The following is a 14,527-nucleotide window of genomic DNA, read 5'->3' on the forward strand; positions in this document are numbered from 1 at the left end:
ACGAAATTCCAGCAAAAGCGAATTTTTTGGCTTTCTCCAGTGGTTTTATCTGCTGTTTTGGACAATGACATCGGCAGCAGTGAGCGAAAATGGATTCGTGCTACCAGTCAAAGTGGCACAGAAGCAGCACTCTACAAATGGCTTGTAGATGCCTAAGCATAGAACAGGCTAATCCTGCAAGCGAAAAGGCCATTAGTTTTTTATTTGTTCTTGGCCGCAACACCACCAAACCAGGTAGCAGATGGCTGCAGTGCTTGAAAGAACGCACAGCATCTTCTATAAAAGCAATGTGAGTGAATCTGTATCAAGGACGGTGTCCAGCGTTGGATGGAGAGTTACAGCAGCCTTGAGGCGTACACTGATGGGGATGTATGCAATGCTGAAAAAAACGGGGCTATTCTTTCAGTTATTGCAGGCAATAACATTCGACGGCTCAGACACATGGGACCTACAGGTCACTGGCAAGGCTAAGAAACTGCAGCGATTTGCAGAGGTATGCCCAGATGTGTGCACAGATGTGTGCGTCAGGGCCGTACCCAGAAATTTTTTTCGGGGGGGGGTTATGAATTTTTGGAAGGGGGTAGTTTTGCTGAAAGCAACAGTAAGTATTGTTTACGTGCTGCCTGGAAAAGATTTTAGGAGGGGTTTGAACCCCCAAACCCCCCCCTGGGTACGGCCCTGGTGTGCGTAGAAGTGCGCACTGTACTGGTGAAGGTAAGCAACCCCAAGGCAGCATGGGATAGCAACGCCTAAGAGCCACCCATTTAAACAGAAGCTTTCCTTTAACCTTTTTTAACTATTAAATTGCTTCTGAACGGAGAATGATATAACCAGGATTTTCACATTTATTTGACAACCCCTTTCTAACCTCAGAAGAAACTTACAAGCCATCAAATCAGTAGATATGCCGTGCTTAAAGTGCGAGTAAAGGATTACAATGGTTTGATGACCGTTAGTGCATTTATTCCTTTTCGAAAATCTTTAAACGCTGCTTTGTGCAGTCAAATGTGTCAAAAATATCCGAGGATATTCTTTTGGATTTCTTAGCAACATAACCCACGCCTGACAATGAGGTACAGCTAATGCACGAGATGAGTTCTATGCGTGAAAGTGCAGCAATGCTCCTCGTGTTCGCCAGAAGTGAGGCGGAGGGGCTGGCACCTTTTCCCGTCTTTAATACATATTGCCCTTTGCTGCACAAGTTCAAGACCAACAACAACAAAAAAATAATAAAAATGGACAGGCTATCCCTTCACTGCCTGACACGGCATGCAGTACCACTTCGAGTTTGGTCAACATCCTTTCTGTGCCCAGTTTAGGCAAAAACCTTTGACTAACTCCCATAGCGGCTGAGTAGCAATGGGAGTAACCCCAAGGACCACAGCTGGAATTCGCTGCTTGCACAGCTGGGAAAATATATTGCCAGCAGAGTAAGAAAAAGGAGAATGCTGACAAGAGGGGGGAAAAGGTGAGAGTTCCATGCATGACTCTGACGGAGTTCGAATATTTTGAACTAAGCACACTGATGAATTTTCTGCTCCGCTTCCTACGCCAGAGTGCATTTCAACAGGCACAAATGAATGGGAATGGCTTTGGCATGTGGTATGCTGCGAATGAACCACACCCCCATTCCAGCTGAAGGTACCATTAGCAAACCACAAGCAGCTGTTGAAGGGACAACCAGTACCCTCTCAGGGACAGAAAGCATGCGACATGGATTAGAGAGCAGCAGACTAAAGAGGAGCACATGGTGGTTGAAATCTGCTGCTGGGTAGCATGTGCAACTTGAGGAATGTACAACAGACAAACAAAGTAGCTGTCAAGAGAAGGACCGAAAAACATGGAGAAGCTGAACAGTGGAGGGAGCAATGAAGGAAGGAAGTTACGGTGGCCAAAAACGGACTCAGCTGATAGAGGTAGGTTGAAGTTGGGACATACCTCTGTCTCACTTTTAACAATGACGGAGGCTATATCCCTCAAAAAAATGGTAACCCCCTTTTCGGCTGCCCGCAAGGTCTGCCCCTGCTGCCGCCGCTGTTCTTACCGGCAGAGGTGCTGCAGAGACTGGACCTGCTTGAAGCGGGAGACCGGGTGGAGCAGCTGGACGCGCATGGGACCCAGCACGGGCCGCCGGTGCAGGAAGAAGAGGTAGCGGCCGCTGCGCGAGTGCTCCACCGCGTTCTCAATGAAGTCCACTATGGTGCTGCTGTGGAACTTCTGCAGGCAGCCAAAGCTGAAATTTCCTGCAAGGACAAAGAACAGTGGCAAACTGATGAACATCCCAAAGTTAACAGAGCCTTACACAAGGGACACTTTGGGGAGAATACTAGAATTGGGGATAGCGGATACTTGTATTCGTGCGGTCAGGTGCAGTGTCACTTCAACATGGACTAACCAAACTACACAGTGAACAACAGAAACGACTGTTTTATTTTGATACTCAAGCAATGTTAGAATCAATAACAGGCATCGTGAATGTTTCTTATGCTCGGCAACATTCTGGTAAAGTAAAGATTTGCAACCCACAATGCATGCATGGTGCCAGAGAATGAAATGTGCTTATAAACGTAATTCTACCCTTGCAACATCATTGACTTTACCACCAGAACCATATTCAAAATGACCTGGAGACATGTTGACACAGTGAAGACACGTATATTTTGGCTCCCTTTTTGGTAAACCTACCCAGCCCTGCCAGATGCAATGCTGTTGAACACGCTTAATTTGCCACTACTAAAAATTACCCCCTAGAATTTCCACAACTATAAAACTACAAGTCAGTTGGCAGCAGAGCAATTCTATCTGTTTCAATAGCAGAGCAATGTGTAGAGACAACAGTGGCATCACTTTTCGAAGCACAGATGCTGCCTTTTGATATCCTCTTTGGTAAACTGCCCTGCTGCTTCCGTTAAAGACAGTACAAGGTGCAAGATCGCTGTGGTTCACTAGCCTGACGGCAACTGCGAGTCACAGTTGGGTAGAAGCGCTGCTTTTTATTCTGCTGGGAATTAGAACAGCCCTGAAAGCAGATATTGGATGCCGCTGAGTTGAACTGGTGTACAGAACAACACTTCACCCTTCAGGAGAGTTTTTCGCTGACAGTAAAGATGCAGACGTCCACGCAAACACGGACTACACCCTGCAACTGCAAGACATCGTGAGCAAGCTTTGCGCTGTGCCTCCGCGTCCACCAGCAGCAAGGCCTGTCCATGTGCACCGTGATCTCTCCTCTTGCCATCATGTTTGTGAGGCATGAAGCTGTACAGCATCCACTCCAGCCCTGTATGACGGGCCGTTCAAAGAGGTGAAATGTGGAGACAAGCTTATTACGATCGACAGAGGTGGCTGTCCTAACATCGTTGCCCTGGACTGCGCGAAGCTAGCACACGTGGACTATGACATTGAAGTGCAGTAAAACCTTGTCACAAAAGACACTGTTACAAGAGACACTTGGTTATAAGAGACATTTGAATAAAAGTGGTTTGGCTGGTTTTTTCATGTTCACCATGTTAGCAGAGTTGCACACAAGAGACCTTGGTTACAAGAGACATGTTTCCTGGGTCCCTTGAGTGTCTCTTGTAACACAGCTTTACTGTACCTGCATCACCTCGAGCCTCATCGCCACAAGGACTCCCAGCAGATCACGTAGGACAGCCGTAACGAGTCCTAACAAGGTTCATGCAAGTTGAATGGCGTACAAGACCTCCGGTGTGCATGAATTGATGGACCACAGCATGTCGTCCGAGTGCACCCGTTGTTGGTGCACTCACTAGGGGGAGGGGAGAACTGTGATGATGCAAAGCGGTGTTTTGGGGAGTATGCCAAGAGTACATGCTTGCGGAAGAATCATGTTATCTTCAAGAACAGTGCCGTTAATAAACCTTCTGCTGTTGTTTGGGACGCGCGTCATTCCCTTGCCTAGCTCTGCCGAGAAGCGCGTTCTAACAAGCCTTAGAAGGAGTACAGTTTCACCCTAGGAGACAAACATGGGACTGGTCCTTTCCACAGTCGCTTTGTGATACTGCTGCAATGACTTTGGAATGGCAGCCCCGGTTTACCTGTAAGAAAACTTTTACTGATAGTTGTCCATGATGCCCACTAAGATTAATCTGCCGATGGCTATGGAGTCGTTTCAGCAGTCCAAAATCTAAAAATTTGTTTCTTGATATGTTTGATTTTTGATTAAACACGAGCTAAAGCCGTTTTTTGTAACCCCGCACCTCCTGTAGAAACCCACGTATCGACAGCAAGCGGAAACTCTAAACTGTTGACAACTACACAGTGAGGTAAGTAACCATGACAAGTCAATAGAACTTGGCATAACGACAGAGGCACTGCAGTGGCCGATTGCTCTATGAGTTTTTAGAATAAATTAGAATAAAAGTAACAGAAAATTTGAAGGGGAGCTAGCTTGCCGCAAAGCTGATTCTGCAGACCAGCATAAAAAAAAAATTGTCACAGGAACCAAGCCATAGACAGCTTTGCTGTAAAACTTCACATCAAAAGAAATATTCGGTCCCGCAATTTTTAAGTGAAGGCGGCTTCATGGACAGACTGAATTTTTTGCAGCTCTTTCAAGTTGAATGTAACCTATGCAAGTAGGGTCAGAAACATTCCAAAAGCGATGTCGAATAGTCAAGAGTTGGCGACATTTACCGCTGAAACAAATCGTGCACTATCACCACATACCAATGGGCCCAAACTTTGGGTCTTACAAAGCCCCATGAAAGGTAACTCAGGCCAGCAGATTGAACAGCCCCGAAAAAATGAACGTCAACTGATGTCACCCTATGGGTGAGGATGCAAGCATATAAAGAAAAGAGCAGGCAAATTTGCATAAACGACATTGTGTCTTGAAGGGGCCTAGTTTGGCCGGACTTGAGAGTGCGCAAAATGCAAGTAACCGAATGGATATGGGGCCATGCAATGAGAAGCAAGGGCCAATAGGGCACGAGGTGAAATAATCAACAAATTTCATGGAAACGAGTTATTCCACATGTTAAAGCTGGTTGTCCAAAGTTTACAGGGTATTTCTCGCCTTATGTTAGACATTAGCAGGCTTGTATCAAATAATTTCTAGCTCACAAGAGAACCTGACGTGGTTGGTCTTGACTGATTGTAGGGTTTTAAAGCGCCGACGCAACGCAGGCGATGAGGCGCGTTGTAGTGGAGGGCTCCGGATTAATTTTGACCACCTGGGGATCTTTAACGCGCGCCGAAATCTCGTACACATGGGCGTTTTTGCTTTTCGCCTCCATCAGAAAAGCGGCCGCCGCGGCCGGGAATCGAACCCGGGTCCTCATGCTCAGCAGCACACCTTAGCCAACGTGGTTGGTCTTAAAGGAGCTGTAAGGCTGCTAACATCTTCTGTTTGTTGTCATACCGATGGGAGGGAGATGGGAGATGAAAGACGCGTGTGCGCGGGTCCCATATAACCAGTGAAACTTAACCATGCAGTTGCTGCCGTAAAGGCATTTCAGGAACGCAGCTCCAGCTGAAGACACCCCAGGATGACGTACCCACAAAGGAATAACAAAGTGTCGTTGGGGAGTTGTCTCGACATAGACTTGCGGGCGCCAAACGCGTGCCTCAAAAGCAATGTGTTGCGCTTGCAGTTTGAAAGGGGCAATGATACTAGCGCGCACGACGACACCTGAAACCTTTACGAGCTGTGAAAAACATGCTCTGCCAGCATGTTTTCTTTCTCCTTCAACCACTGCGGGTGGGAGAGGAGAGGAACATCAGGACATTGGTGGGACAGCGTTCGGCTCCACCATTGGTTTATTTGGCAGGTTGGCTCACCAATCAGCTGTGCTGAACTGCACACAAAGGGTGTGAAGTAAAACCTGCGGGCCTCCGTGCTAAGTGCACGTAAAAGCTTGCCACCTAGGGCGTACCTGCAAAACAGTCGATCACCAAGAAAGAAGTTCTGGGGTGGAACTCAGTTCAGACTCAATACTAAGACAGCAATGCTCTGTAAATACCATTGTAAACACAGTGGACTCCCCGTTAGGACGAACTCAGTTAAGACAAGCACTATGGTTACGACGAACATTTTTGCTCTATTGTAACGTCCACAATGCAAAATCCCTTCGCTTAAGACGAATTTCTGATAATACAAACAAATTTTTACGCTCCCTTCGAATTCGTCTCAATGGGAGTCTACTGTAATTGTGAATACAGTTCTTTCTTTTCCATCGTGCCCTGCTGTCACTGTCCTCTCTTCTCATTGTTCATCACCGTCACAATTGAGTATCAGCAGCGAAGGACTCCTTCACCACGAAAACGAACCGCGAACCACCGATGAGGTTTTACAGGGGCCATGAAGACAAAATGTAAGTTCGATTTATTACAGAGACTACTCAGTCCCGATGATGATAATACAAATTTTATCACAAACTGCAAAGAAATAATCACAAACTGCAAAGAAATAATCGAGATATCAAGGAAAACCGATGAGGCAGTGGTGACTCCCCAGCCCCTTAAGTCGTCACAGAATCTCATTTGCGCAATTGTGCCACCAACTCAAGCAACCACCAAGAAACATGACTGGAAAATTGTAGCGGGGCCTCTAGTTCCTCTTGATCGTGTCTGTCGCTTGAGCACTAACCTTACGCCGTTAAAACATAGTTGCTGGCCTTTACAGTGTCAGTGCTGCTACTATGGCATCACTGCAGCATGGAATTTGGAACTTCTTCAACTTTCCTTGCGTTTTTCCTGTTTGAAAAAAAGTCTTTTGGGGCTGGAATGGAACCGAGTGATCTACCAAAGGCTCGACCTTTCAAATTAAACGAGACTGTGCTTTGCTTTCACAGCCCCTGTGATTCCCCTCCAACTGTGATTGATTGGTTGAATGATTGACACTGAAGCTACACCAGGCCTATGAGGCGTGCTGTAGTGGAGGGCGCCGGATTAATCTTGACCACCAGGAGATCTTTAATGTCTGCCAAAATTTTGATACGTGGGCGTTTTTGCTTTTCACCTCCAACAGAAAAGCAGCCACCACGACCAGCATTTCACCTGCATCTTTGGCTTAGCAGCACAATGCCTTAGCCACTGAGCAACCGCTGTGGGTCCTTCTGATGGCGGTTTCCCTTTGACGCCCCGGTTGAGTAACAACTCCGGAGTGCGCAGCCACTCGTGGAAGAGAGCAGAGGAGAGGGGGCACCCACCCTGGTCGTGCTCGATGCGCACGTGCCGCACGAGCCCGTTGAGCTTGAAGGTGAGGCTGAAGATGTAGTGCTCGTCCGAGCTGTCGCGCACCACGAAGGAGCCGTCCGGCTCGTGGGCCAGCAGCCGCTCCGCCGTCTCCCCGCTGATGGGGCCCCAGTACCAGCCGCACTGCACAAAAACACCATAGTGTCACTAAATACTGCTCCCACCTCTTTTCCAGGCCATTCTTAAAAAAACAAAATCCCGGGCCATCTCCACTACTGTGAAACCTGGGGAGGGGCGAAGCATGCAGTTTATAAGTGCGTTCTTGGCGCCTTGGCGTTCTTGCCAACGAAAATGAAACCATTGGTAGAAGTATACAGCTTTGCTGCGAAAGTCTCGTCTTTGAAGCTTGAAGCGTTCTAGCATGAGGCGTAAACGAGTGTCCCGGAGTATTTGTAGTACGCGGTTTGTTTTACCGCAAGGCGTAAACGAGTTTCCCAGTATTTTAGTCCCGTAACCACGTGAGATGACAACTACGACGACGACAGGAGACGCCAACAGCCCCAACCGCTATGGGGCTTCACCCCTAAAAGCATTGCTGTGAGGACAACAAAGCAGTGAGCTTTTAGCAAAACCCTGCAAGGTCATCTGCACTGATAGACTGATGGGCCAAGTCCCCAAATAGTACAGCAGATTTTGTGGTGACATCTCCCTGATAAACTAAGAAAACAGTGAAAAGTAAATGCCAGAATCCCCACCGCAGATCATGCTCCACACTGTGACCTGTGACATTGCGCAATTGTGAAAGATACATGACAGACTTTATTTCTTTTTCTTCCTCTTTTTCCTTTTTTTTCTCTTGTTTTTACGAAAGCCAAGGCTTGAAAATGTGCAGCAATGCACAAGACAAAGACAAGTTTTAGCGGGTGGAACTTACGGCTGCGCTACAACAAGAATCCAATTTGTCACGTGATAGATAGCAAAAGGCGGGCCTTTCTACAAATCCTATAATAAAGGACACAAAGGTCAAAACACGCAAATGGTGTGATTCTACGAGACACTTGACGGTCAAGTGAATTTCATTTTTTTAGTTGCATGCAAACCCATCAATGGCACCTCTCTTGTACAGAGTACAAGGACACCACACCACCATGTACCTTACTTAGTGCCACCGTCACGCCCCCATTTTTTACCTTTCACAGTACTACGGAGATAAAAGGCAATTGATCTCACGTCGCTACCACCAGGTGTGGAACAGAGTCCACGGGTTTGGGAGCAGTGCTGGGTGCAGAAAAAATTTCCTTTTTTAGCAGGCTTGGAGCAGGTACAGACCAGCCAGAAAGGCCGTATTGGCAAGGGGGCCGGCACAGGCTGTTGTAGTAGCCCCCTGTCAATTAAGTATAATCTATCTTTATATTAGGCATTCCAACTTGCACTAGAAGCTACTCCGCACCTGGAATGCAGTTCTTGTACTATATCTGGAAATTTACAATATGCAAGTTATCTACCTTCAGCCCCAGCAAGTGCACCACGTTACATCACCACTCAAAGGGTAAACCTCATGCGCACATCAAAGGGGATCTGATAACAGGCCATTGCTTAGTGTCCGGTAGATGGCAGTGTTGTTAAGCGAGCTCACGGCGGTATTCCCTAAAACCATGGAGCAAAGATATATAGGAGGTGAAACGGCCCATTGCGGCAAGCGCGCACGGGCGACCAGATAATGTCACAATGAAAACCAAGGCGGATTGCAAAGCTTCGTAGCTGCGACGGCGAAGGAGAGGGTAGCGGCACCTGATGGACGAAGTGATAGCGGCCGCACTCCTGCCGCGGCTGAGCAGTGAAATGCCGATTGTGGCGGCCACGCAGTTTCTTCACCCGCGGCAGATGCCGCTAGCTTAACATGTGACGAGCGCTTGTGACATTATCTGGCCGCGCTAGGAAGCCTAGTTTTGCCTTTTATCTTATTCTTGCTCCGTGCCTAAAACAAAGCGTTCGCTTGCATTTTTTCTAGCGAACAGCAGCTTCAGTGCTTGCGAAGCAGAAATTAGCTTTGTCTTCGCCCGTCACGGTGCTGCAAGAGTCGACGAATGTACAGGCGAAATTAGAATAATTTCAATTTTATGTGGCTGCCAGCCGTAACAAAATATTTGCACCCCGATTTTATTCTAGAATGACTTTCTTGAAAAGTCACTCAGAGCTTGCTGGCTAAGCACATGGCAGAGAAATCCCTTCAAAATCTCCCGCCCATGCTCCGTTTACTTTTCGGGGCCCCTGTAACGCTGTAGACTATGAAACAAGAGCGTGTCCTTTATGCTGGACCATCCTCCAGATAAGCAACGCTAACCTCAAAGTTCACAGGCGAAAAATGAGTAATTACCTCACAAAGAAGGCAAACTAAATTAACAAGGGAGGGCAAAGCGTCCAAGACCCTGTTCGTTCAATACGTGCAGCTACGCTTGTCAAAAACAGTAACTAAGTTCACCTCCAATAAACTGCAACCTTTCTAGCGAATATTACCGTTTTTATCCATTTGCGATACGGCACAAAAACATTTCGCTCACTTTTGGTTATTTTAAAATGATTGCGGTGCAGTGGCCGACCCCGGCAAACAGAACTGTGCAAATGCAACGCAAATAAATCCAAGGCGGAGGCGGAGAAGGCGCTTAGTGCCTGCGGCCTTACGGCTAAGCAAAAGCCAACGTCCAAAGCCGCTAATTATTGCCTCGATAAAACTGAAACATAACTGCAATTAAACCAAAAACACGGTGTTTCAGCCCCGTTTTCGGGCACAGGGAATCCCGGTGGTCGTATCTTTTCGCTCATTTCGGGCTATGCGGTAGAGGACAGTGCTGATAATAGAGTTTGGCACAATAGAGGCAGTTTGGCCACGGATGGCGCAAGTAAATAAATGAGTATGACGCTCAATGGCGCAGCTGCTGCACCCTGTATCATTCTTGCACCGCAACTACACCCACAATACCAAGAAGAAAAAAGAAAAGACTTTTGCATATCCAGTGCTAGAGACAAGCAATCCTGCCAGGAAAGGAGCATGCTGCTCGCATAAAAAAAATAGTCCTAATCCCCGACAGTCTTGGTTATGCATTCGTCTCCAGACAAGTTACAGCACAAAGTGACACCATTCAAACCTTCCAAGGCAAAATCGAGCCACATAGAAAACCAATAGCCGCCAACAACATGCACAGGTACTCACGTCTTTAACCTTTTCGATGCTGGAGGCGTAGTCGAGGCTCTTCCGATCCGAGTCGTCCGACGCACAGCTCACCGTGTCGGCTCCCGCAAAGTGGTCACACAGGGCCACCGCCGGATTGCCGCCGGGCAGCGGAGGCAGCGCCCGCACTGCATACGGGCTGGTGGCCTTCTCGCTGCAGTGGACCACCTCCTCGGGGTACGGATCCGTCTGGCTCGAACTGTTCCGCACCGAGGGCGCCGCACTAGATCCACCCCGCCGGAACACGTTGAGCAACGCACTGGGAAGCGTGAACGAGAAGCGCCGTTTGGACGACCCCTTGTCAGCGGCCCTCGACGCACTCTGACCCCGGGCACCGAGGCAAGAGCCGAGCGAGGTGCGCAGGGATGCCTTTCCGACCTGGCCGGAAGAAACGCCCTCTCCGGCATGCTCCTCAGACGATTCGTGCGTCCCAAGCTCTTCCGAGCAGCATCGCTCGGCGCGGGAGCTCGCCTTTCTCTTCTTGCTCCTCAGCTGCTTCTTGGACTCGACCGTTGCCGAGCGCGAACGACGGCAGTTGCTGCACGTCGACGACGTCTTGCCGTCTTCCTTCCTGCGAGCGCTTGCGTCGCTCGACGATGCCGTGAGGAACGGGACGGGACTGTTAGGACTGCTGTACGGCATCGGGGGGAGCAGTTCGCGGCCTTCCTCGCCTGACCCCAGCACCTGCGAGGGGGTGCTTCCCGGACGGCTGACGACCTCTGGCCTCTCAAACGACGAAGCCCCAACGGAGGACGCAGAGTGAGTCGAGTGCACGGAGTGGACGGAGCCTCCGGCCAGGCAGGGCTTGAGCGCTTTGGGCTTGAGAACGAGTGTGTAGTTCGAGGGCTCATCGAGTAAGGACGAGACGCGAGTTTTCGACGAGGCCTTTGCGGCGGAGCCGTCGGCACGGCCCGATGACCGGTGGTGGCCAAATGCGGTGCCGTGAGGCGACGACGACGACTTTGATCGGGCGCCGCGCGAGTCGCAGCAGCAGGCGGGTTCGAGGCGGCAGCGTTGGGTGGACACGTTGCACGAGTCCAGGGAGAGGCAGGCCATGTACACGCTCAGGGGCAAGGCTCCCGTGTTTTCTCGGGGGAGCCAATCCGCAGCCGAAGCCATTTCACCACCTCCCGTCGCACCGCGCTCCTCGTCGCCTCGCGACACTGGCCGCACCGTCGGCACTCTTGCCTCCCACACCCCGACGTTCTGGCCGGAAGATGACGGGTGCAGGTCGACCTGGAAGATGACCGGGTGGCCTGCACGTAGCGGCTGCTCAAGACTGTCTTCCCGTGATCTTTGGTCATCCTGAGTAGAGCGACCGTGGGGCGAGCCCCCCGGGGAAACCTGCTCGCCCATGTCAGCCCGCGAGTGGTGCAAGAGGCAACTGACAAGGGCAGGCCATAGGTGAAGGGGCAACCGGCGCTCCTGGTGCTCAATGCGCAGCATCGTCGGTGCAGCAGCCACGGCCAGCGGATATCAGGGCCACTGACGTTGCTGCCGCTGCCATCTTCGGGCACTCGCTGAAGACACCTCCAGGGCTGGGCAGCACTCTTGCGTTTTGGACGGAAACGACAATGGTCAGATTTTAGTGAGGCCCCGAAGTAGAGAAATGTATAAAAGAAACGCTAGATGACACAACGCAAACCATTGCCCTCATCACATTACCAATTACCCACATCTGCAGCACCCAGAAAAAAGGAACAATGTAACAGAATAAAATGGCTGCAATGAAGAGAAGCCAGGTTTCAGGGGGAGACTAACAGCAAAAGATCTGCTTCTAGAGCTGCCATCAAGCTATGTCAGCGGAACGAGTTTGTTCTCCACCAACACCCCTTGGCCACCGCAAAGAAAAACTGTGTACTTATTGAGCGAGAAGTTGGACTGAAGCTCTGAACAATACACTTTACAAAGCATCTCCACAGCACATCGTTTATGACTATATTATCAATGCAATAGCTGCCCCCTGATACAGCGTTCCAGAAAGTGTAGAAATTTTTGCTTAACGTGTATTCAACGCCACAGATGTTACATAAATGAGGTCGATAGTTCGTTGTTGCGATATGAACAGGACCTTGACATTCAGAAATTGGGGACCAGCTTACAATTGCCATAACACCAGGGCGTGATTTGGAAGTAGTAAAATTGAATAAAAAAGTGCAGTTGTTGAGGGCAGGTAAGAATCGAATACACTGGATTCTACAAAAAACTGACTCTTGGTCTTACGGTGTTCCGCTGACATCTGCTCTATTTTTAGATTCTCATCTAGCGCTCAGCCGCGCGACGCACACAGCTAGAGCCTTTAATTCAAACTACCTTACAGGTGAGTTTTCCTGGCCTTATTTGCTGCTTAGGTTCTGCTAAAAGCAACCTAAACAATTGACGAGATCAGCTGTCATCAGTTCATTGCCGCAAGTTTGCCGTCTTGATCCGTACAATGAGATCTCAATTTCTCAAACAGGCATTTCTCAAAACGCGGCTGAATATGCGTGACTGACGAAGTCCAATAAAGCATGGCAAATCAATGTTGCAAGTTGCAAGGTTCACGTCAAGTGCGTTAACTGTAAAGCCAACATGCTCTCCTAGATTCTTCAGCATTGCGACGGCTTAAGAGGCTGAGTTTCTTAATTTAACCACTGATATTCATCAAGCTCCTAAACTAGTGCATATATAATACAGCCCGCACATGACAGCACGCAAAGAAAACCATAAGCGTTAGCGCTCATTACGGCGCTGCTAACGGTTGTTGACGTCAAAACGAAAAAAAGAAAAATCTCGCGCCTTGTCAAGTATACGGATTGGGCGACCAGTTCACATTGATTTCACAGCGGGTGAAAAAGAAAAATTCGGCAACTCGAACGGGTGCAAGCATTAAGCATAGACGAGGAAGTGGTGGTGGGATCTTGAGTTTACAAACAAGCGAAAGCCGATTACGACACCATAGGAATGCAGTACAAAAGCTGGGCGTCGATACACGCAAACGGAGCGCGCTCCCCATTCAGAAGCGTTTCAGAGACTCCCAGACAACGTTTTCAGCGAAGACAGAAAGTTCAGCTGACCTGTGATCACTTGTACGAGCAGCAACCGTCAATGCAGAGAAGAGGAAATTTCCCGAACTCGAAGAGGGCCAACAGCGATCATGAGCTGAGCCCATTGTTGCTGGCTGCAGCGACGAGTCGGCCGAGAACGGAGAAAAGCTGATGGGGCGAAGAGGGATTTCTTTCCGTGGTGTGCTATGGTTGCTATGGTTGCGCAGACAGCACTGACTAAGAATGAAGTGGTTGGGTTCTGTATTTAAATGCGATAGTAGTAACTGTGATGTAAATTTTGGGGCAGGAAGGCAGACCGGAGGCTAAGTGGTCATTTCGTAACAGCGATAACAGTTCAAACCCGAAATATTCAACAGAGGCGAAGGGAGAAGGAGGAGACAACCTGCGTTTTCTCACTTTTTATTTCTTCCTTCCCATCAAAAATGGCTCATTTTCTCTTTCTGCATCACAGACCCGTTACCCACACCAACAAAAAAAAAATAGTGAAGGTCGACGGAATAAAGTGCCGAGTTAGAACCATGAACGCGGTGAAGTCGGTTCCATTTACAGACGTTTAGCGAACACTGATATAGTGAAATATCGGATATAGCAAACTAAATATGAAGTTTGCTTGGTCACGCTTAATTTCAATGACACCTATTCTTTTTATAACGAAACCGAAACCTCGATGCGGTATCGTCTATAACGAAGAAATATTTGGTTCCCGCGGGGCTAAAAACTCGGCAGCTAGAAAAAAAAAAAAAAGCGAGACAAAACATTTTTTTTTAGTTTCTTGAGGCCCTTTATTGTGTGGACACTGTGAAAAGCTTCATTCCGCTCAGACTTTGAAAAGCCACCACATCTTCCTTCAAGTAAATAAGAAGGTCGGCCTGTTTTGCCGAACGAACTTTGTTCTGCTGTAATTTCACGTTCTCACGTTCCGGTCTGTTTAGTTTGAAATTCCACAAGGAGACAGATAAGTTCTACCTCGTTAATAGAGGGTTCGAAGCCTAGAACAATGCGTTTCCATGTAGGCTTGTTGCGCGAGCCAGATTGCCGATTTACCTCTACGATTATAACGAATATCGGATATAACATACTATATAGTGCCCCG

General features: G+C 48.6%; 1 protein-coding gene across 1 annotated transcript in view; it reads right to left on the minus strand.

The window, feature by feature from the left end:
* Positions 1-13,602, minus strand: part of LOC144179256 (uncharacterized) — a 32,948-nt gene extending 19,346 nt beyond the window's left edge. Inside the window, exons 1-4 of the mRNA XM_077707542.1 lie at positions 13,444-13,602; positions 10,370-11,937; positions 7,173-7,341; positions 2,045-2,243 (exon numbers count right to left, since the gene is read on the minus strand). Coding sequence (XP_077563668.1) covers positions 2,045-2,243; positions 7,173-7,341; positions 10,370-11,833 — 1,832 coding nt within the window. The 5' untranslated portion in view covers positions 11,834-11,937; positions 13,444-13,602. The remainder of the gene's footprint in view (positions 1-2,044; positions 2,244-7,172; positions 7,342-10,369; positions 11,938-13,443) is intronic.
* Between the last annotated feature and the right edge of the window lie 925 nt (positions 13,603-14,527).

Source organism: Haemaphysalis longicornis, unplaced genomic scaffold, assembly GCF_048455015.1.
Source record: "Haemaphysalis longicornis isolate Haplotype H1 unplaced genomic scaffold, Haemaphysalis longicornis Haplotype H1 scaffold_4, whole genome shotgun sequence".
Lineage (NCBI taxonomy): Eukaryota > Metazoa > Arthropoda > Arachnida > Ixodida > Ixodidae > Haemaphysalis > Haemaphysalis longicornis.